General features: G+C 61.7%; 1 protein-coding gene across 1 annotated transcript in view; it reads left to right on the top strand.

The window, feature by feature from the left end:
* The window catches only part of KIF1A (kinesin family member 1A), a 71506-nt gene that overhangs the window by 31346 nt on the left and 18503 nt on the right, over nt 1–21657 (top strand). Inside the window, exons 15-36 of the mRNA XM_081095578.1 lie at nt 12–223; nt 1005–1084; nt 1373–1448; nt 3538–3617; nt 3993–4099; nt 4937–5020; nt 5452–5632; nt 5775–5847; nt 6045–6138; nt 7083–7231; nt 7567–7745; nt 9496–9633; nt 15217–15335; nt 16894–16979; nt 17534–17672; nt 17897–18071; nt 18179–18269; nt 19659–19777; nt 19930–19985; nt 20797–20905; nt 21129–21195; nt 21296–21380. Of these exons, the coding sequence (XP_080951704.1) occupies nt 12–223; nt 1005–1084; nt 1373–1448; nt 3538–3617; nt 3993–4099; nt 4937–5020; nt 5452–5632; nt 5775–5847; nt 6045–6138; nt 7083–7231; nt 7567–7745; nt 9496–9633; nt 15217–15335; nt 16894–16979; nt 17534–17672; nt 17897–18071; nt 18179–18269; nt 19659–19777; nt 19930–19985; nt 20797–20905; nt 21129–21195; nt 21296–21380 (2499 nt within the window). The remainder of the gene's footprint in view (nt 1–11; nt 224–1004; nt 1085–1372; nt 1449–3537; nt 3618–3992; nt 4100–4936; nt 5021–5451; nt 5633–5774; nt 5848–6044; nt 6139–7082; nt 7232–7566; nt 7746–9495; nt 9634–15216; nt 15336–16893; nt 16980–17533; nt 17673–17896; nt 18072–18178; nt 18270–19658; nt 19778–19929; nt 19986–20796; nt 20906–21128; nt 21196–21295; nt 21381–21657) is intronic.

Raw genomic sequence — 21657 nt, 5'->3', positions numbered from 1 at the left:
TCCTCCCGTAGACCTGTCTGACTGTGACAACAATGACCGTAACTGTGGCTGGGCGGAGCTGAGTCAAGCCCCTGACAATCTCTCCACAGTGACCAACGCCCTGGTGGGCATGAGCCCCTCATCCTCGCTCTCGGCCCTGTCCAGCCGTGCGGCCTCTGTGTCCAGTCTGCACGAGCGCCTCTTGTTTGCCCCGGGCAGTGAGGAGGCCATCGAAAGGCTGAAGGTGAGGGCAGGGCCAGAGTGGGCACCAGGCCCTGGGAAACTGAGCTTGGAGCCGTGGGCATGGCCTCGCCTCCCGGGGAGGCCCCCTCCTCTGGGCCCAGGGCTGAGCCCTCTTGTTAAAGGCAGGAGGTGAGGCCGTGCCACGGGCGCCCCCTCCATCCGTCACTGCTCTCCACCCAGCACCACGCGGCCCTGCTTGCTGACAGGGTGGTGGGTGTCCTGGGGGCTCTGCCTCCCCTCTTGGCTATTCTGTGGTTGTGAGCCTTTGCCCTCTGGTCCCTTTGTGCCCACAGTCACTCCCTCACCCGCTGCAACGAGCCAGGCTGGTTTTAGGTTTTCTGTTCTGTTTTCCTGGGTGCAGGGTGAGCCCAGACCTTGGAGACGGAAGGGTTTAGGGTTCAAAAGCAGAGGCCAGACTCCAGGCTGGGGTGGGGCAGCAGCGGGCGGGGGCCCTGGGCATAGGCCCACATGGGTGTTGCAGGCCCCCCTGGGTGTGGGGCCCACCAGCGTGTGGGGCTGGAAGCAAACAGGAAGTGTTGATAGCATCTGTGCATCAGAACCAGCCCAGGCCTCTCCCTCCGGGGTCACTGTTTTCACTCCGTGCCCTGGGCGTGCCCAGAGGCAAGCACACAGTTTTGAGCTCACACTACCCCTCAGCCCAGGATCCTTCAGAAATCAAGCTCCAGCGTGGACTGGGGCACGGGGGTCTTGGTGCTCTGCAGCCCTGCTCGTCTCCCCTCTGCCTGGCCCCTGACCTCGCTCTGCTCCATGTCGCCCCCCAGGAGACAGAGAAGATCATAGCCGAACTCAACGAGACCTGGGAGGAAAAGCTTCGGCGGACGGAAGCCATCCGGATGGAGAGGTGGGTGGTGGGGACACAGGGCCAGCACAGCTCTGCGCTCCAGCGTGAGCTGCGGCAGACCCATCCTCTCTCACCCGGTGACCCCCACGTCCTGTCCCTGTGGTCCCACGGACCTGATCAGGTGATCTGTACCTCCAGGCAGACACCTTAACTCACTGACCAGATGGGTCACTGCCTGGGCTCTGCCTTGGACTGTGTGGCCAGAGCACCACTGGCTCCCGGTCACTTGGGGGGAGGCAGGTCCTGTGGCCTCTTGAGGTTTGAGCTAACCCCCATTCTTCCCTCCAGGGAAGCCCTGCTGGCCGAGATGGGCGTGGCCATGAGGGAGGATGGCGGCACTCTGGGTGTGTTCTCTCCCAAAAAGGTAGGAGCAGGTCCCCGTTTTGTGGGGCCTGGCTTGAACAGTCCTGGGCGCCCTGCAGCCTTCGAGGGGTCTCAGTCCTCTAGAAGGAGTGGGCGTACAGCAGGGGGTCCAGGCACTGAGGGCCCACACCCACCACAGACAGGCTGTCCCTGTGTGAGACCCAGCCCCCCTCCTCAGGGCGGGGCATCCCTTATACCCTTGGGAAGTGGGCTGGGGTGCTCGTCAAGGTCAGGGTGACACTGGGAACCAGACTCAGGCTGGACCCAACCTGGAGCCTGTGCTGCCCACAGACAGGGAGGGGCTGGACACAGGGCTGGGAGTCAGCTCCCTCTCAGAGCCCAGCAGAGTGCATGATCACCAGACCTTGTCTTAGGCAGGGTCTCAGGGTCTGCCAGCTGGGAGCCCTCCAACGGAGTCCCTGCTCCGATGCTCAGATGGAGCATTTGGGGAAAAGTCTCTGATGATTCTAGGACCCAGACACCACCACCCACCCCAAAGATTGCCAGATCCTTCGAGCCTTTAGGAGCAGAGCTCCAAGCCAGGGGGCCTCCCTGGAGGCAGTGACGTAGTGGCTCTCCAGGCCCTGCCCCTGCCACCTTGTTGGTGAGGAGGCACCGGGCCTCCTCCCACAGTGCAGCCCCCAGTGGTCGGCTTTTCACCCCAGCTTTGTTTGGGGCAAATGGATTCTGTGTTTGCCAGTCCTTGAAGCCCCCGTTGAGCCATTGGGGGCTCCAAGGGAAGAGGAGCCGAGGGCACTGGTATGGTGGGCTCCCTGGAATGGGACCAGGCTTCTTGGGCTTCTGCCCCCACACAGTCCAGGCTGGGGGACAGTGCATGCTGACAGGCAGGAGGAAGGGGTGTTGGGGGGACCTGGGACAGAGTGGGGAGCAGGCAGGGCCTTGATGGGGTCTTACTTCACATCCCTTCTGGAGAGGCCTTGGTTTTCTGGAGTGTGTTGTTCCTGGGCTGTTTCAGACCCTGCTCCTTCCTGGAGGGGTGGGGCGCCCGCAGGCTGGCTTGTGGAGCTGTGGGTGCAGGGGCCTCAGGGTGCTGGGTGCCCTGCAGTTCTTTTGCTTCATTGGTCGCCTTGGGTATGGAGGATGACCCTGGGGACCACTGCAGACACCTCCTCCTGAGACCCACAGTGTTCCTGGGACTCTGGGTCCCCTCACTTAGCCCAGCCGGCAAGCACAGCCCTTCCACACACGCCTGCTCCGGGCTGGGGTGGCTGGGGATGGTTTGTCCTAGAGTCTGATGACCAGGTCTTCACAGCCCTGCACAGGCGCGTGAGTGGGGTGCTGAGGGACTTATAGCTCTGGGTGGGGACAGTGCGCCCCAAGATGTCAGGTGGGAAACTGAGGAAGCCGTCCCAGCCTCTGCCTGTTGCAGGACTCTTGCCCAGGACACAGTATGGTGGTTCCTGAGCTGAGGGACAGGGGGAGAGCATCAGAGGAATGGAGGTGGGGCGTCGGGCCCCAGGGGGCAGAGCCTGCAGCAGCTGCCCTGGGGACAGAGTGGAGCAGGGAGTCCAGGGCAGTACTTAGACAGGGGCCACTGGTGGGAGATGGTCACCTTGGCTTTGAACTGTGTTTTGCTCGACCATGGACAGGAGAGGCATGGTGGGGGGTTGTCGACTTGGATGGAGACTTTCACAACCTCTCTGCTCCCACTGCCAGGGTCTAAGGCCTTCTCGGCCAGAGTTGTACTCCTTGGTTCGAGTACCCACTGGAGCCCTCGCTCCTGGGTGCCCACCACAACTCCAAGCGCCCCTGGGCCCTTGAGTGCTGAGAGCTGGGTTCCCAGTCCCTCCCGAAGCCCAGCTCCCCCTGAGTGCCAAGGCTGAGCCCCTACCCAGCCTGCTGCCTGGCTGTCCCCTCCAAGTCTGTGGAGTCCCCGTCAAAGGCTCTTCCTCTGGGAAACTTTTCCTTCATGTGTCCGGTCCTTCCTGCCAAGCTGGAAGGATGCTGTGTCCCGCACGAGGCCAGGCCCAGCATTGGTGGTGGTCGGGTGCCCAGGGAGAGAGGTCAGGTAGGCAGCCAGTGCTGGGCTCCTGCTCCCTGCAAGACAGGTGACCCTCCTCTCTCCCTAGACGCCGCATCTTGTCAACCTGAACGAGGACCCGCTGATGTCTGAGTGCCTCCTCTACTATATCAAGGATGGGCTCACCAGGTGGGGCAGGCTCACAGGTGGGGTGGCTCACAGGTGGGGTGGGCTCACAGGTGGGGTGGCTCACAGGTGGGGTGGCTCATTGGTGGGGTGGGCTCACCGGGTGGAGCAGGCTCATGGGTGGGGCAGCAGTGGGGGTGAGGGCCCATCCATGTTTCCTGGAAGTGATGCTGTGGCTACTCTGGGCCGAGTGGCTCTCCCAGGATTGGCTGTGTTTGGGGGTATTCCATGTACCCCCACTCATGTCCATCTTGGGTGTTTCCCATTAAAGCCCAGGTAGGTGTCCGTGGAGGCTGCAGGGGAAGTGGAGAGGGAGCCAGCAGGTGGCATCCTGGGTGCCCTGGTCATTGATGACTGTGCTCCCCCTGTTCCCCACAGAGTGGGCCGTGAGGACGGGGAGAGGCGGCAGGACATCGTCCTGAGCGGGCACTTCATCAAGGAGGAGCACTGTGTCTTCCGGAGCGACTCCAGAGGCGGCAGTGAAGGTATTGCTACCCTTCACCCCACCCCAGTGCTGCTGAGCCTCCGGTCAGCCCAGGCCAGCTCATTACCTCCAAGATCCCCGGTCAGTCCTGGGAAGCTCCTCCATCAGACAGGGGCTTGGGCGACTAGGCTGGGGCTGTGTCGGTGTGTTTTGGGGCGATCCTGGGTAGGAGGACAGTGAGCCATGAGGAGCCAGCCAGGTGGGAAGTGGAGAATTATTTCTGGACCACACTTCCCCGCTGTCAGCGGAGCGGCCACCGGCCCATTTCCCTGCCTGTCTGCCGTCCGTCTACATGGCCTGTCTTGGGTGTGATGTCTAGGGGAGCACCTGCTGGTCAGAGTGTTGTTACAGCTGAGGCCAGGTGTCCAGCCAACCTCTGGGCTGCACACGGTGGCCGACACCGGCTGTATAACTGGACACTTCAGGGTGGTGGCCTTAAACAATATTGGGGACATTGGCTCTCCCAGAATTCTCTGTCCCCAAAGCCTGCCTTCCCCTGAGTGGGGGAGCACAGAGGCAGAGAGGCTCCGGGACTCCTGGGGACATGCTGCCTGCCTGGAGAGCCTGACAGGGTTGGTGGTCAGCCCAGAACAGCCTCCTGGCTCTTTGACAGGGTGCCACTCTCCTCACCTATTAATCAGGTGTGACCCCTCGGCTTCTCTGAGGCCCAAAAAGGTGCCACTAACAGTTAAGGCTTTGCTGCTAGCAAGGAGGAGAGTGGTGGTGGGGCTGCACATGGGTGTCAGGTGAGCAGAGCCCTGCAGGTAGCTGGAGGGTGTGGCACCCACATTGACAGCTCCTGACAGTCCTTCTGTCTGTCCCCCTATCTGTTCTGTAGCCGTGGTGACCCTGGAGCCCTGTGAGGGGGCAGACACCTACGTCAATGGCAAGAAAGTCACGGAGCCCAGCATCCTTCGGTCAGGTACAGCCGTGCAGAAGGCCCGTGCCACCCTCCGCCGGTGGGGCCCGTCTGCCCAGGGCTGTGGGCATTCGGGAAGGCAGAGCATTGGCTCGAGGCGCCAGGCTGGGAGGAGAGCCTGGCATGGGGTGGCACCATGGCAAGGATGGGACATGGGGAAAGCCCGGGACTACACTTTGCAAACATCCCTGGCTACAGAGGGGAGGGGCTGAGAGGGTGGATTTGGGGCAAGTGAGGAGGTCCATTGAAGTCTGGGCCAGGGGCGAGCGGAGGAGTTCCACAGAGCTGAGGACCCGGGTGTGGTTCCTGGGGTGGGAGATGCTGGGAGCCCAATTCGAGGAAGGGACCGCTCCCCCTTTTCCCTCTCCTCCCCACCACCCGAGGCCACTCGAGGGGGCAGGTGCCCCTAGTTCAACCTGGCTTCTGTCCCTCAGGAAACCGCATCATCATGGGGAAAAGCCACGTGTTCCGGTTCAACCACCCTGAGCAGGCGCGGCAGGAGCGCGAGCGCACGCCCTGCGCGGAGACGCCCTCAGAGCCTGTGGACTGGGCCTTCGCCCAGCGCGAGCTGCTGGAGAAGCAGGGCATCGACATGAAGCAGGAGATGGAGCAGAGGTGAGGCTGGCTGGGAGCCTCCCCTCAGGGCCCATGCTGCTCCCACAGCACCACGTCCCCCTCCACCCAGTCACCCACCCCCGCCGAGTCACCCACCCCCACAGTCACCCACCCCCACAGTCACCCACCCCTGCTCTCGCAGGCTCCAGGAGCTTGAGGACCAGTACCGCCGGGAGCGGGAGGAGGCCACCTACCTGCTGGAGCAGCAAAGGCTGGTGAGAGTGGCACTCCCTGGTCCCCAGGCCCCACACGATGCCTGGGTGGGGTGAGCCGGGTCCCTGCTTTGCAAACAGCCCTACTCTCCACTACCCCAAGCCATCGCTGTGTTGGTCCATGTCTGGGCCCACTGGGCAGGCCTGGGGCCCACAGCTCGAGGGGCCCAGGGGAGTCACAGACCCTGCTTCTGTGCTAGGACTATGAGAGCAAGCTGGAGGCCCTGCAGAAGCAGATGGAGTCCAGGTACTTCCCAGAGGTGAACGAGGAGGAGGAAGAGCCAGAGGACGAAGGTGAGGGCTCCCCAACCTGCTGGTGGGCAAGGTCTGGGTCTCCAAGAACATGCAGCCCTCAGGGTACTTCCTGGGGTCAGTTGGTCTGCATCTTTGCCCTGGGGTCCTGCCTGTTCCTTGGGAATAAGCCTTGTCCCTGGGAGGCAGGATTCAGGGAGCTTGTGCTGCAGCAGGAAAGCACCCCACAAGCTGCACACACGTGTGCAAACACATGGAGTTCTGAAGGCAGCAGCCTGGACCATGGCGAGGACAGTGAGGGTGTCCTATGTCCACTCACCCTGTGCTACCACCTGGAGGCTGGAGCTCTCCCCGGACAAGGTCACTGCTCCTCACCTTGGGTCATTTGCTTAGGTGGCCCATTGGCTGCCCTCATGCTGCTGTGGGGCCCAAGGGTAGCCATGGAGTTCACGTCCTGCTTGACCTCTGGTCTGCGGGTTAGCACCTTTGTGCGGATGTGACCTTGGTTTCCCCTTGTCTGGACTCATCTACCCAATGAGGGCCCTTTGAGCTCCAAAAGGCAGGGCTCTGGGTGGGAGGAGTCGCTGGGAGTAGGGGTTGAGTCTGGGAGCATGGAGTGGCCCTTCCTGGGCCCTTCTTGGTGGAAAGAGGGCGTGAGCTGGAGAGGGTGTGCAGGGCAGTCCCCGTCCCACTGCTTCCCCACATGGCGGTGTGCCTGCCATTTTCCTGCTGGCCCCTCAGTCCTCACCAAGCTTCAGTCCGACTCAGGATGGCTCAGGACGATGCTCATGCACTGCCCTCCTTGGGGCCCGAAGAGCCTCCTTTCATATTACACGGCTCATATCACCTCTTCCTGCCAGTTCCCTTCTTTCCGAGCACCCAGAACAATTAGGCTGAGATTGGGGACCCAGAACAGAGCCCCTGGCCCCGACCCAGAGCAGGATGTTGTGGCGTGGCCTCCATGACCGTGTGGCCCCTCCCCACAGTCCCGTGGACGGAGAGGGAGTGCGAGCTGGCGCTGTGGGCCTTCCGGAAGTGGAGGTGGTACCAGTTCACGTCGCTGCGGGACCAGCTCTGGGGCAACGCTATCTTCCTCAAGGAGGCCAACGCCATCAGCGTGGAGCTCAAGAAGAAGGTGGGCCCACCGGCGGTCTTGGAGGAGGGTATCACCTGTCCTGCTTACGGCTGGACTTGACACTGGGCTCCTCTGCTCTGGGCATGGAGGAGTGGTGCTGCCCGGCCTGGGCCCCTGGGTGGGGGGCGGGGGGTGGGAGGGAGGCAGGGAACTGACCGAGGTGATGTGGCTCCCGGCTCAGTAGGCAGGCAGGTGGGCAGGTGTAGCCCTCTCCGGTGGTGGGTGGGGAGATTCCCACGTGCAGCATGATTACGGGAGTTGGGAAGGAAGCCCTTCCCGGGCCCTGGCTCCCGCCCACCAGGGGGCTGACGGTGGTCATCTTGTGCTTGTCACAGGTCCAGTTCCAGTTCGTCCTCCTCACGGACACACTCTACTCCCCACTGCCTCCCGACCTGCTGCCCCCAGAGGCCGCCAAAGACCGAGAGACGCGACCCTTCCCCCGCACCATCGTGGCTGTGGAGGTGCAGGACCAGAAGAACGGGGCCACCCACTACTGGACGCTGGAGAAGCTCAGGTGTGGCGGGTGGCAGCAGAAGTGGACGTTGGGGATGGGGGCCACCAAAAGGGGGGCGGGCACCAGTTGTATGGGACACCTGTCCGTGCAGCTTTTTCTCCTGTCTTAATCTCTTTGAAAATCAGAAGCAAACAGTGACTGGGACCCAGCCTCACACAGGGCCCGGTTCTCCCTCCACCAATGCCGTGGAACGTGTAGTACGTCTTTGTGGAGGAGGCGATGGGAGCTGCAGGGAGGTGGCACAGGATGGGCACACAGGGCCTGAGAGGCCGGGAGGGGGCTGCTGGGGCTGCTACAGTCCACCTCCTTGGTCCCCACACATTCACTGTGTGTGACATGTGCCCTGCCCTTAATTTATAAAGGTGACTGAGACACAACAGGCCAGTGCCACTGAAGAAAAGTTTACTGTCACTCACAGTCCCTAGAAATGAGAGGAACGCCAGAGGGGAGCACAGGACGGCAGAAGGGAGACAGGATCGAGGGAGAGGCCTCGGCCACGGCCCTATGGGGTTTTCATGGGCAAAGCAGTGCGGGCTGGACAGCGAGGACAGAGCTGCCCCTAGTTGCCTGGTATCTGGCCTTGGGCTGATGGAGTGCAGGGGCACTGCCTGGGTGTATGTCAGCTAAGGGGGTGGCTGTGTGTGTGTAAAACTCACCCCCAAAGAGTTTACTGTCTGAGAATTGGCTGGCCTGGGAGGGGCATTCTCCCCAGCCAGCAAGGGCCCCAAAGATCATAAAACATCATCCTATATAATAAAAGCCTAATATGCAAATCGACCAGTGGAATGACCAGTTGCTATGATGCGCACTGACCACCAGGGGGCAGATGCTCAACGCAGGAGCTGCCCCCAGCCCACAGGCCCCCGGCCAGCCAAGGTGGGTGCCAGCGGGGGACCCCCAATCACCCTGCTAGTCACCCCACAGTTAGGCCCTGATCACCAGCCAGGCTGGGGGGACCCTACCTGTGCATGAATTTTGTGCACCAGACCTTTAATAAAATATAATTAATATAGCACACACTGCACATTCATAGACTCTCACACACCTTTCTTGTATGGCTCATTCACACACACACACACACACACACACACACACACACACACACACACAGTGATCCCCGCCCTTGCCCAGGCACACACACTCGCATTCACAGCCCTCCTCACCTCCCAGGGCTGCAGGCTGATGTTTGGATAAATGTTCACCCTTCATTCATTCATGTTACACCTGAGTGCTGGCGGGAAGATTGCATTTTCTTTCTTCCTCGACTTGTGGGTTTCCTGGGGGTAGTAATTGTTTAAATATCATTTTCTGTATCCTATCACCAATTTGCCCTTTATTCCTGGAGCATCTTGAGGTCCCCATGGCAGTCCCCCTCGGGGTTCTCTCCCCACTTTTCTGCCCCGGCTAAGGGTTACCTCCCTGTTGCTGGTTTCCAGCTATCCTGCCTGCTTGCCCCACCTTGCTGCTACCTGGCCAGAGTTGGGAGGAGTTAGTGGTGACCTCATCTGTTTACCTGGAAGTCCTTTGCTCAGTGACCGATTTTGAGGACCTAGAGGGCTGTCAGGAAAGCAGCTTGAGCCTCAGACAACCCTGAGCAAGACGCTGTAGCCAGAGCTGAGTCCCAGAGGAGGCGAGCATGGACTGGCCCTTCCTGGGCCCTTCTTGGTGGAAAGAGGGTGTGAGGTGGGAGAGGGTGTGCAAGGCAGTGCCCATCCCCACTGCTCCCACACTGACCTCTGCACCCTTGCAGGCAGCGCCTAGACCTGATGCGGGAGATGTATGACCGGGCAGCCGAGGTGCCCTCCAGCGTCATCGAGGACTGTGACAACGTGGTGACTGGCGGAGACCCCTTCTACGACCGGTTCCCCTGGTTCCGGCTGGTGGGCAGGTGGGCACCTCCCTCCCTGGGCTGAGACAGAGCGAGAGAGAGAGTGAGAGAAAGAGAAAGAAAGAGAGTGAGAGAGATTGAAATAGAGAGTGAAAGAGAGAGAGAGATTGAGAAAAAGAGAGATTGAGATTGAAAGAGAAGAGAGGGCAGGGGGGCGGGAGCCTCCCAAGGCAGGACTCCGACTGGCCCTGCTCCCGTCCTGACTTCTCCGCCCTGTTCCTTCCTGGTCTGACCCCTGTTATTTAGGGACCATGGAGGGCTCCCAGCATTGTCCCCACACCCACTGTGAGGCGTGGCCACCAAGTCACCCAGATCTGCGTGTGTGAGTGTGTGAGGCTGAGTCTGACTCCACAGGTCACCTGGTGGCTGTGGTGGGAGTGGGGACACAGGGCCGTGCCACCCAGAGCCTCAGTCCCAGGCCTCCTGGCCCTGGTCTCCTGGCCTGGGTCTGTGCCCAGCCCCTCGCCCTGCGGGACGGGCGTGGTGTTCAGAGGCCTCCAGATGGCCAAGCACATGAGGTCTTCACATGACCTCAGCCATACCACGGCAGGATCACTCCGCCGGTGCTTCCAGGGCCTTCCAGAACCGTCCACTGACCACACATGCAGTTTCCTTCTGAGCCTGGGACGGGGTGCCCTTTCGGTCCTCGTCTTTGAAGGCAGTTCTTGGTGGTCTGTGTGTTTGGTTTGGGTGTAACTGGAAGCCCCTGCCCCTGTGTGACCTGTGCGAGGCTGGTGTTAACTTCTCTCTGTCTTGTCCTACTAACCTCAGTTCAGTCATCTCTGGCTGCAGCAGCTACCCTCTTCTCAACACGTGCATGAGCGCGCGCATGGCTGCTCTCACCCCCTCCCCCACCTCCTCAAGCCCCGACTCCGACACCACCGAGCCTGCGGAGGAGCAGAGCCTGGGGGAGGAGGAGGAGGAGGAGGAGGAGGAGGAGGAGGAGGAGGAGGAGGAGGAGGAGGACCTGGAGGACGACGTCTTTCTGGAGCACGCGCTGTGCCACGGCCGGGACCCGTTTTACGACCGGCCCCCCCTGTTCAGTTTAGTAGGAAGGTTGGTGAGGTCAAGGACAGCATGCTGGGAAGGAACCAGCTCTTTTGCACAGGAGCACTGCTGTGGGCACAATTTGACCGCCCTCAGGGCGTGACCACGGGCCAAGGGGCTGGCCTCGCAGGAGGGGGCCTGAGGAGCTCCAGGGCGCCTGCATTCCTGAAGCATGGCCGCCAGCTCTGTGCAGGGGAACACACTTCAGGGAGGGCCTAGAACCCGGGAGGTGGCCGCTGGACCCTGGAAAAAATCCTTGAGCAGGACTGCCACTGGGGACATTTGGAAAGCAGGGGCATGCCGCCCTCAAGGCCCCGTGGTCCCTGAAGAGATGGGGCCTCTAGGGAAAGGAGCAGAGCATGGGGAGCTGTCCCGCAGGGCAGGGAGGAGGGCTGCGCTCGGGCAGTGGAAGGACCTCCCTCAGAAGCAGGGGCCCTGCAGACCCTGCCTCTCTCTGAACCTGTCTCTGTCTAAAGGTGAGGACTGTTTGTCCTCTGACCTCCCAGGCCATCATGGCCAGAGACACACGGCCCTGCGCCTGCACAGAAAGTGCCCTTTGCAGAGAGGAGCCCAGTGCTGTGTCCTGGGTGGATAAGAGAGGCCGAGGTCAGGCAGATACAGCTGCCAGCCACGCTTGTTTATCATCATGGATTGGAGGCCTGACTGAAAGAAAGACCTAGAAGCCTCCTGTGGGAGAAGGAGAAGCAGCTCCTGAAGCAGCTGAATTTGCATGTTTACAGTAGAAAAGGTGCGAGATGGTTTTTGCAGCAGCCGCTTCTGGGCTTGAGCTAGTCCAATGGAGGTTTCGGAAGCCTTGGCCTTGAGCGCCAGTACTGACAGCTGTGGGCTGCAGCGGCCTCAGAGAGTGGGGTTCACACGGATCCTCTTGGAACGAAGCAGGTTGCCATGGGCACACATCCTGGATGTATTCTAATTAGGGTCCCTTGAGTGACATGCTGGCCTACTGGATAAAAGCAAGTGGCTCTCTCCCTCTGAGATGCCTGGGCTTCGGTCTGCAGAGCCCGAGAGGGAGTGGAGCCTCAGAAAGCCCAGCCACTAGGGCGAGGCCCTCTGGCCTGCTGGGCCCAGGAGGCACTCAGGTGACAGGTAGGCATGGGACAGGACACAGGGGAGCGAGGACTTGGGGGAGAAACGGGGGTGGGTTCTTGCAGTCTCAGCCAGAAAGAGCTGGGTCCTTCCGGCACTTCCCCGTGTGGGTCTGAGATGTCAGGAAACAACCAAACCAAAGTAAAGCCACCCCTGAGAGGCCGGCCCTGCCTGTGGGCGGTCCAAGGAGGGCTTCTTTTGGAACCATCCTGATCTTTTTGTTTGGCAAGAATTGGCTTTTCCCCGCTCAGCAGCTATGTGGGCCGGGCCCTGGGAAGGACCCGGCTGTGGTTTCCTCTGATCCTCTGGTAGCTGCCGGCTCTCTCCAAAGCTTAAGCAGAATTGGGGCACTCACTCTCATCTCCCTTCAGAAAGGCTTTCCTGGCCCAGCATGCATCTTTGCACCTCACCAATCTCGTGGTCAGCGCTGCCTCCTCCCTCCCGCCACACAGCTCTAGCTCTGCGTCTCTGCCACCTCCTCTCTCTCGGCGGGTTTCAGCCTGCTTCAAGGTGTGCTCACCTCCGTGGACAAGGCCCCCAGCCTGGGCCTCCCTCATCCTGACCCAGCCTCCTTACCCACGCCCAGGGTCCACCCCCAGGGGGCATCTTCCGTTGGCAGTCTGGGGTGCTGGGTGAATAGGGGGATGGCTGACCAAGCAGAGGGAGTGTTTCCCCCTACAATCCTTTCTGCCCAGACCACTACTCTCAGGAATTGGGGAGGAGGGGTCCTAGGAAAAGAGGGACTGGGTGAGGGAGCAGAGGTGATTGCCCAAGAGAAGTGTCCGGGACTCTGGGTGGGAAAACGCTGAGCTGCTCCATGCACTCTGCCACCTGGGCTGGCAAGGCCAAACCATCAGCCAGTTGTACTCTGCGTACCGGGCTGCTCAACCCAGATCTTTGCCAGTGAGACTGAGAGCCACTCCCTGTGTGCGGGCAGGGCGTCCCCACGGTGGCCCATGCTAATGCCAGGTTGTTTCTGCCCCATGGCCCCACCCCCTCATGTCTAGTGCTGTTGTGAGGTGGCTCTGTACGGGGTGTGGGGTCTTTGAGCCCTAGCTTGCAGTCCCTTGAGGCTGGTGCCATGGCTCCCGGGCCCCAGAGGTTCCTTCTGGCTGAATGTGTCCATCACCATGGCCAGGTGGACCAGGATTAGGAGGAAGGAGCCAGGGAGGCTTCCTTCACCTTCTCTGATCCGGAGCCAGAGCAGCAGCCAGATCTGTGGTCCCAGCCGTATTTCGTGCACCCCTCAGAAAGAAAGATGAGGCCAGCTGCTGAGGCTTGCCACTGCTCAGTCCAACCCGTTTCAGTGCTGAAGTGTGAAGAGTGGGCATCTTAGAACCCAGAAGGTGCAGGGGCACCTACCACCCAGGTGTGGGAAAAGCAGATGTCCCAGTGCCGGCCCCTGCTGAGCTCAGGCCCCCAAGGGGCTGATCAGAGTATAGGTGACACAAGGGCCCACTGGACCTGGGCTGGCAGGGCTGGCAGCTCTCCCTGCTGGCTGGGAGGTCCTGGCAGCCCTTAACCCCTCTTTTCTGCAGGCTGTACTAATTAAGGACCCTCGTGCCCTTACTTAACCCATAGAGAAGGTATGCTCCCTTCAGTACCCCCGATTTCAAGCAAAGGTCCTTGGCCAGTCAGGTGCTGGGGTGGGAAGGCCACCACTGTCCCCACTTCGAGGCAGCTGCCGGGAGCAGCCCATCAGCCTGTCCCCTTCAGTCCCTGCCTGCTAGGTGCCCTGTGTGACTATGGCAAGGGGCTACCAGTATTTGGGCCTCAGTTTCATCTTGTAACCAGGGCCAGGGATGGACTTCGGGCCCATGTGAATAGGGGCTGGGCAGCAGGGCTGCAGGTGAAGCAGGAGATTGTGTGTCATCGAGGTGGGGTCTAATCTGCATCCCACGACTCCTGGGATGCTGTGGAGGCCATGGGGGAAGCAGGAGGGTGGCCGGTGGTAAGGGACCCGCCAAGGGACTTCGGAGAGACTTCTGAGGTAGAACTGATGGGCTTGAAAGATAAGACGGTTTCAGGTTTTTGACCTCCTGGAGGAGGACCAGCAAGGCCGTGGAGGTCGAGATTAGGAGCCCTGCCCGAGGGGGCTGCAGGGCTGGAGTCAGGGTTACCAGGCATGTGCTGCGGTCACAGCGGTCCAGAGAGGGATGTCCTGGACTTCAGAGCGTGGGGCAAGGCCAGTGGCTGTGGGGGTGTCTGACCTCCAAGCAAGCCGAGTGAAAGGGTGACGGGTGACACCGCTCTTCTCCCCGCCCAGCTTCTCCCCACTCTGCCCTGTACTGCTCTTGGCCATGCACCTGGGTGCCAGCGCCCACCTGGCTAGCAGACCCTGATCTTCCTTCACCCATCTCCCCCCACCGCCGCACCCTGCTGCTGCTCTAGCCTTTGTCTGTCCATCTTCCACGCTGGGACCCTGGGCCTCCCTCACCCCACCTTGTGCACCTCGTCCCCAACACCTCCCTCCCTCCTATGTCCAAATCCTGCACCTCCACCCCCAGCCCCCAGGAGCTCAGGGTAATGATGTTTGCATCTCTGGGCTGGAGCAGGAGCTACCTATGGATCCTGCTGGAGGGGAGGGCAGGCGGAGGCAGGTTCTGCTGGAGTGTACAGAGGGGGGCTGCCCCCAGGGGCTCATGTGGGTGGGTGCCCCTGAACAGTGGGGGAGATTTGTTCCACATCAGCCTGCCCAGCCCCCAGGGTCCTGTCTGTCTTCCTGGCTGCCCGTGTGACCCTTGTACATGGACAGACTCAGGGACTGTGGTAGCTGCTGGGTGATGCAGGCTCTGTCTGGCCTGTCCTGGCACCAGCTGGGCACTGCCAGGGCAAGGGAGAACTCTGGGCGCTCTGTGGGTAGCTGGCAGGGCCATGGCACGCAGCTCTGTGGGGTCTGCGGGTGTCCGTTCAGCCAACCCTCTCTGGGCTAGGGCTGGTGCCCTGTCTTGGCTGACACCACGGAGCCCCCACCACTGTGTCCCTAGAAGCTCAGAGGAATTGTGAGCCCTATTCCGGCACCTGGGCCCACAAGCGTCGGACCACTGGGAAGTGGGTGGGTGTTGGGGACTGTCAGGGCACCAGTGCCAGTGTCGTAGCTCAGTGTGGCCAGGTCCCAGCTCCTCCTCCTTGAAGCAGGCTGAACCCCTCCTCAGCTGCTTTCTCGTCTGTTAGCAGGTATGGCCCCAGCTGTGCCCTGTGCCAGCCCACTGGCCACTGCCTCTGCCCCAGCGCACGACCTCCGCCTCCTCCTGTGTCCTCTGAGCACCTCAGCCTCTGTCTGTCCCCCTGCCCGCCCGCCGCCCGCCGCCCGGCCTCCCTGCACTCCGCTCGCTTTGCAGTGTTGTGTCGTGAGCTTGGCCGCACTGTCGCCACCGCCACTGGTAGCGCACACCAAGCTGGTCCTGACAGAAGCCTCTCTTCCCCCAGGGCCTTCGTGTACCTGAGCAACCTGCTGTACCCCGTGCCCCTGGTGCACCGAGTGGCCATCGTCAGCGAGAAGGGCGAGGTGAAGGGCTTTCTCCGTGTGGCCGTGCAGGCCATCTCAGGTGTGTGAGGACTGCGGGCCTGGCTCTCTCCTTCACGGGTAGAGGCCTCAGGCGGGGAGGCCTCTGCGGGCATCACAGAGGTTGGTGTGCAGCCAGCCTCACCAGGCCCCCCGCCTGCACTGTCTCCTCCCCACCCCCAGCTGGCAGTTAGCTGCTGATCTTCAAGTGGGGCCCCAGGAGAAGCCCCCATGCTCAGCTCCTGGCTCTGGCCTCCCAGACTCTCCCAGAGTGACCGGGGCCCTTTGGGGTGTGCAGGCTGAGCCCAGGGCTGTCTGAGCTCCCCCTGGCTCAGCGGACCTCCCTCCCCCCAGGCAGCACCAGGTGGACACAGAACTCTCCTAGCTCACCACTTGCCATCTCTCAGCCCCAGGACTGTCTGCCCAAACCCCGCCCACAGTGGCCCTCAGAGCCTCCCTTGGTCCAGTGCACCCCTTTTCAGACCCCACAACCCCTCCCAGCGTGTCTCTGTGCTGTGAGCCCCTGGGGACCCTGCCAAGAAGGAAGCCTGGGTGGGAGCGGGGGCGGCACTGTAGAGGGACAGAGCACAGGAATGCTGGGAGCAGTTGGTGGCTCTTCCTCATCCTTCCTGACCAGCTCTGTCCCAGTTCGGTGGGGTCCCCCTGAGCAGGTTGCTTTATAGGGTGACACTGCCTCTATTTGGACCACATCTGACATTCTCTGTCTAGTGGATATGGTGGAGGAAAAGGAACTTAAAAACACACACCAAAAAACCAGCCTCATGGTCACAGAAGTCACTCCTGTCCCCGCCCCCGAGTGGCAGAGCTCAGCTCCCTGGTCTCGCACGGAGCCCTGAGCCTGCTGTGCACAGCCTGGGCTGGCGCCGGGCGATGGTGGGACAGGACTATAGGACAGCCGGGCTGGAGGGCTCAGGGTGTTTGTACCCTCGCAGGCCCCTGAACAGGGGCAGACTCCCCAGTTTGCAAGGCCTCCTGGGGTGACATCTAACCAGAGTGGCTGCAGTTGGGGTTCAGGGGCCTTTAGGCAATAGGAAAAGGGTTTGGATTTTGTCCCAAGCACAGGGGAGACCACTGACTACTCTGAAGGAAGGGTGTGGGATGCTGAGTGCCCAGGCAGGTGATCGTAGTGGCCTTCCACCCTTTGCAAGGGTGGTGGCAGAGGGACAGGTGGGGTTCCACGGTGAAACCAGGAGACCTGGTAGGTGGGCTCTGCCCTGTGGGGTGGAGGGAGGGGCCAGGAGGACTCTGGTTCTGCTATAGCATCTGAGTCTGGGGGAGGCCAGCGGGGGATCAGGACGCAGGGAGAGGGGCGGGGTCGTAAGCTTGGTTTTTACAATGTGGGGTTGTGGCCCCTATCAAGGCAGGCTGTGTTGAGGCTGTGGCCACTTCTGGGCCCCCGGGCCGCACAGGCTGGTGGTTGCCATGCCCAGGGTGGTGCCTTGGGCATCCTGCAGTCGCAGTCGGCAGTGTTGGGGGTGGGGTGGTTTCTGTGCCTTCCCCCTACCTGACCGCTCAGCCTGGCTCTGCCACACACCTGGGGACAAGCAGAGCCCTGACCATCTGCTTGGTTCCTCTTCCAGCCGATGAAGAGGCTCCTGATTATGGCTCGGGCGTCCGCCAGTCAGGAACAGCCAAAATCTCCTTTGATGACCAGCATTTCGAAAAGGTACCTGGCAAGCAGCTCCCCTCCCTCAGGCTCTTTCCTGTCCCACCTCCACCGGACGCCTGCCACCCTGTCCTGAACCTCAGTGCCCACCGCCTCGAGCTCAGGGCAGTGTGCCTGCCCTTCTGCCCCCCAGTCCCTCTCTGAGGGGCTCGCCAATGTTGGCGATGCACAGGAGGGTCAAAGGGCAAACATGGAGAGCACAGGGCAGAGGAGGCTGAGTGGGCACCTGGCACAGGGAACCTGGCCGGGACCCTGACAGCCAAGCAGAAAGGTTACCTGCATCCTGCCCATGGGGGGAGGGGCCGCGGGAGGGTCCTGGATGGGGCAGAACTGAGGACCTTTCGCACTCATGGAATCAGCATGGGCCATGACAGCCTGGGAATCTGAGGCCTACGGAGATAGGTACCCACCCACCCTCGGGCAGGTCTGGAACAACGATCCATGAAGTTGTCACCTGACTCTGGATAGCACAGGCCCCTCTCCTGGCCTCTTGGCTGGCTGTGGGGACTCCACCCAGCCCCCTCTCTTTGACTCTGGTTCCCCACCCACCATAGTTCCAGTCTGAGTCCTGCCCTGTGGTGGGGATGTCTCGGTCCGGGACCTCCCAAGAAGAGCTGCGCATTGTGGAAGGCCAGGGCCAGGGAGCAGACGCAGGGCCCTCCGCCGACGAGGTCAACAACAACACCTGCTCAGGTAGGTCACTGTGGCTGCCCGGGGCTTGGGGCTCTTGGACATGGCCCTGCCCCACTGTAGTCTGGAGGTCCCTCCACTTCCAGGCCGGCCTAGGGTGATTAGGACCAGGCCCCCTCCCCGTGCCCAGTCCCTGCTGGAGGCTGTGCAGGCCCCAAGCCTGACCTCAACTCCAGCGCCCCCGTAACATGGGGGTCCCGTCACATGGCTGTGCCCTTGGCTCCTAGCAGCGGTGCCTCCGGAAAGCCTCCTCCTAGACAGCCCTGAGAAGGCCACCCTGGACGGGCCCCTGGATGCCGCCCTGGACCACCTGCGCCTGGGCAGCACCTTCACCTTCCGCGTGACCGTCCTGCAGGCGTCCAGCATCTCTGCGGAGTATGCTGACATCTTCTGCCAGTTCAAGTGAGCTCAGCCCCACTGGACAGGCCAGCGGGCGGGTGGGCAGGCTCTAAGCAATGCATGGATGGTGTCCCAGAGACCCCAGCTAAGTATCTCCTCCCGCTTTGCAGCTTCATCCATCGCCATGATGAGGCCTTCTCCACGGAGCCCCTGAAGAACACGGGGAGGGGCCCCCCACTTGGCTTCTACCACGTCCAGAATGTAGGTCCTCAGAGCCCTCCTCCCTACCACTGGGTGGCCCTCCCAGGGCCTGGCTGTGGGTGGCCCCCCTGAAACAGCTTCACCCAGTCTCACCATGGTTCCTCCTCCCTCTTCTGGTCGCCAGCATGTGCTGGACGCGGCCAGGCAGGAGGACACAGGGCCTCTGGCACCAGGCAGGCGTGTGGGCTGTTGCTGGGCACTGGGCCTTCGGTGGGTTTAAGACTGGGGGTGGGGGCAGTAAGAGTCCAGAGAGCTCCCTGAAGGGAACAAGTTTCTGGGGTGGCCAGGGTCTGTGCTGAGGCTGGGGTGCCTAGCCAGGCAGCCTGTGTGGTATGGGAAGGGGTGGAGGCAGGGCTCTGGGAGGTCAGGAGAGCTCCAGGCAGGGGAGCATCCAAGCCAGGCTGTCAGGAGAGCAGGGGGCTTTCGGGGTCGGGGAGCAGGGGTAGCCAGGCAGTGTGTGGGGAGTGCTCCGTGTGGCCATAATGAAAGCTGCCAGGTGATGAGGACTGCAGGGCCAGGCTGGGGAGTTTGACTCTGAGCTACGTAGTCTGTTGGCATGAGGCCTGCGCAGTCACAGAGGCCGTGGTCAGGTGGCCCTGCAGACTGGCCGTCCTGGCCCTCAGGTGACAGGCATTGGACCACGGTTTCCCAGCTGGGAAACAAGGCGGGTCTGAAGTGTGCACACGGGCTGGCTCGTTTCCTGGGCTGCCCTAAACGTTATCGCCTCCCAGGTCTGGAGGAGAGGTGCCTGAGGTCAAGGTGTGAGCAGGGTTGTTCTGGGCCCGAGGGGAGCACCTGTCCCAGTCTGTCCTGGAGCACGTACACTCCGTCTTCTCCCTGAGGCCTCATAGGGTCTCCCCCTGTACCTGCCTCTGTTCTGGTTTCCCCCTTTGTAAGCACATGGCCATATTGGGTTAGGGCCACACTAATGCCCTCATCTAACTTGCTGGCCTCAGTAAAGACCTTGCCTCTAAATACAAGTGCTGGGGGTTAGGGCTGCAACTTATGAACTGGGGGTGGGGAATCCAGGGAGACACAATTCAACCCGTAACTCTTGGTGAGTGGGCTAGGGCCCCAGAAGGGTCAGACCAGACCCCAGAGGCACCCTGGCCTTGGTCACCATTTCAAGCTCTGTGGTCTGAAAGGGTAGCCGAGCCCTCTGGCCCAGCCCCATCTATACTGGGAAGAGAGACCAAAGCCACCCATCTGGTGGTCTGTCCATTGGGTGGTGACAGAGGAGAGGCAGGGCTGGAAGGACCTTGGCTAGGAATGTTGTCCCTGTCATGAGCGGAACTCGGGCCCATGAGGCCTTCCATCTGGGCCTGGAGTGCTCAGTTCTCCATCGAGGCCCCATGCTCCCCTCTGATCCCCTGCCCACCTTGCCACCAGATTGCCGTGGAGGTGACCAAGTCCTTCATCGAATACATCAAGAGCCAGCCCATCGTGTTCGAGGTCTTCGGCCACTACCAGCAGCACCCATTCCCGCCCCTCTGCAAGGACGTGCTCAGGTCCTGGCCCAGTTCTCATGGTCCCGTGGGGCCTCCGGCGGGTCTGGGGGCCGGGGGAGGGAGGAAGGCAGGCGGGGCTCCCTGCTCCAGCTCAGGCCCCTGCAGACGCCAGCCCGCTGGGTTGCCTCACGTGGATGCTTCTTTCTCCACAGCCCCCTGAGACCCTCACGCCGCCATTTCCCACGGGTCATGCCGCTGTCCAAGCCAGGTAGGCCGAGCTGTTGGGAGTCTGCCCCTGTGGGTGCCCGTGTGGTTGGGACCTTGCAGCTGAGCACAGTCCTCATGCTGGGTCATCGCTCCCAGGCTCGGGGTCCCCAGGCACCTACTAGGCCTCACGGGGTCCCCATGAAGTGAGGGGCTCCATTCTGGGCACAGGGTGATGGCAGAGAAAACACCTCGGGTGTCTCCGGCCCCTTATCAGGCACGGAGCAGCTGGGTGGCGGTCAGGTGGTGCCTGCCCGGTGCCTCACGGGTTCCTGGAGCAGACGACAGAGGCGTGGGAGCCCAAAGAGGAAGGCATTGAGGGGCTGGGACCATCTGAGCCTGTTTGTCAGGAATTGGTCACGAGTAGAGGGCCAGTGGGACCTGAGGGGCAGGCCTTGCCTGTGCTGGGTAGAGGTGCTGGGACAGGTGCCGCAGGCTGTGGCCAAAGTGTGGTCTAGCAGGGATCCCAGGCGGGTTGTGGGCCTCTGAGCAAGTATGGCTCCTGTTGTCTGCTGGTCCTGTGGCATCTCAAGCCACCACCCTCTCTTCGAGGGCTGGGGTGTGTCGACACGTGCTCCTCCCCTGGGCATGGAGGAGCACGTGGTCACATCTGATCTTGAGCTGGTAAGTGGCTGCTGGGGCCTGAGTGGGCACATCCTGGGACATGGGTGGGGAGCCGCTGGTGGCTTTCCTCGGAGTGAGATGAGCTCGCTGCCTTGACGTGTCCTCCACCTCGGCACCCTCCTTGAGCGAGCCCTCAGTGCGTGGTGGGTACGGTCTCTCTTCAGCACATGCTTCTCTCCTGTCACCCCCAGTGCCCGCCACCAAGCTCAGCACGCTGACACGGTCCTGCCCTGGGCCACGCCACTGCAAATACGACCTGCTGGTTCACTTTGAGATCTGTGAGCTGGAGGCCGATGGCGAGTGCGTCCCCACGCTCAGTGTGCCCGCGCTGGGGGGCTGGGGTTCCCGAGGCCCATGGTGGGGAAGGAGGTGGCACATGATGGGTTCCTTGCCCCGCTGACTCTGGTCTCCATGGACAGCCTCCCATCTCACCTGTTCTCCCTCCTTCCACTCCTGGGGCCGCGACTGTGCTTGGGCCTGCGGGGAGGGCAGACGCCTGCCTCACACATCTTTCTCTCTCCAGTTACATCCCTGCAGTGGTGGACCACCGTGGTGGCATGCCGTGCATGGGGACCTTCCTGCTCCACCAGGTGCCAGGCCCTCCCTGCCCCGGCCCACCTCATGCCCCCTCCCCGGCCCCACATGGCCCCCAGGCTCCCTGACCGTGTCCTCTCTCCTGGTGCCTGACAGGGCATCCAGAGACGGATAACCGTGACACTGCTGCACGAGACGGGCAGCCATATCCGCTGGAAGGAAGTGCGAGAGCTTGTCGTGGGTAAGTGAGGCGGGTAGAGTCTGCCTTGGGGGCTGGGGCTGGGTTTGTGGTAAGGCAATGGACCTGCCTACCCAGATGCCTGAATTCTAACCACAGCTCTGCCCCTGTTGCTGTGTGACAATGGCCAAGTCACTTAACCTCTCTGTGCCTCAGTCCCTCGCCTGAAAAGGAGAGACTAGGCCAGTGATGGCGAACCTTTTGAGCTCGGCGTGTCAGCATTTTGAAAAACTCTAACTTAACTCTGGTGCCTTGTCACATAGAAATTTTTTGATATTTG

Source organism: Myotis nattereri (genome assembly GCF_964212035.1).
Source record: "Myotis nattereri genome assembly, chromosome: 7".
NCBI lineage: Eukaryota > Metazoa > Chordata > Mammalia > Chiroptera > Vespertilionidae > Myotis > Myotis nattereri.
Note: the sequence above shows the minus strand (reverse complement) of the source record. Positions and strands in the feature narration are given on the sequence as shown.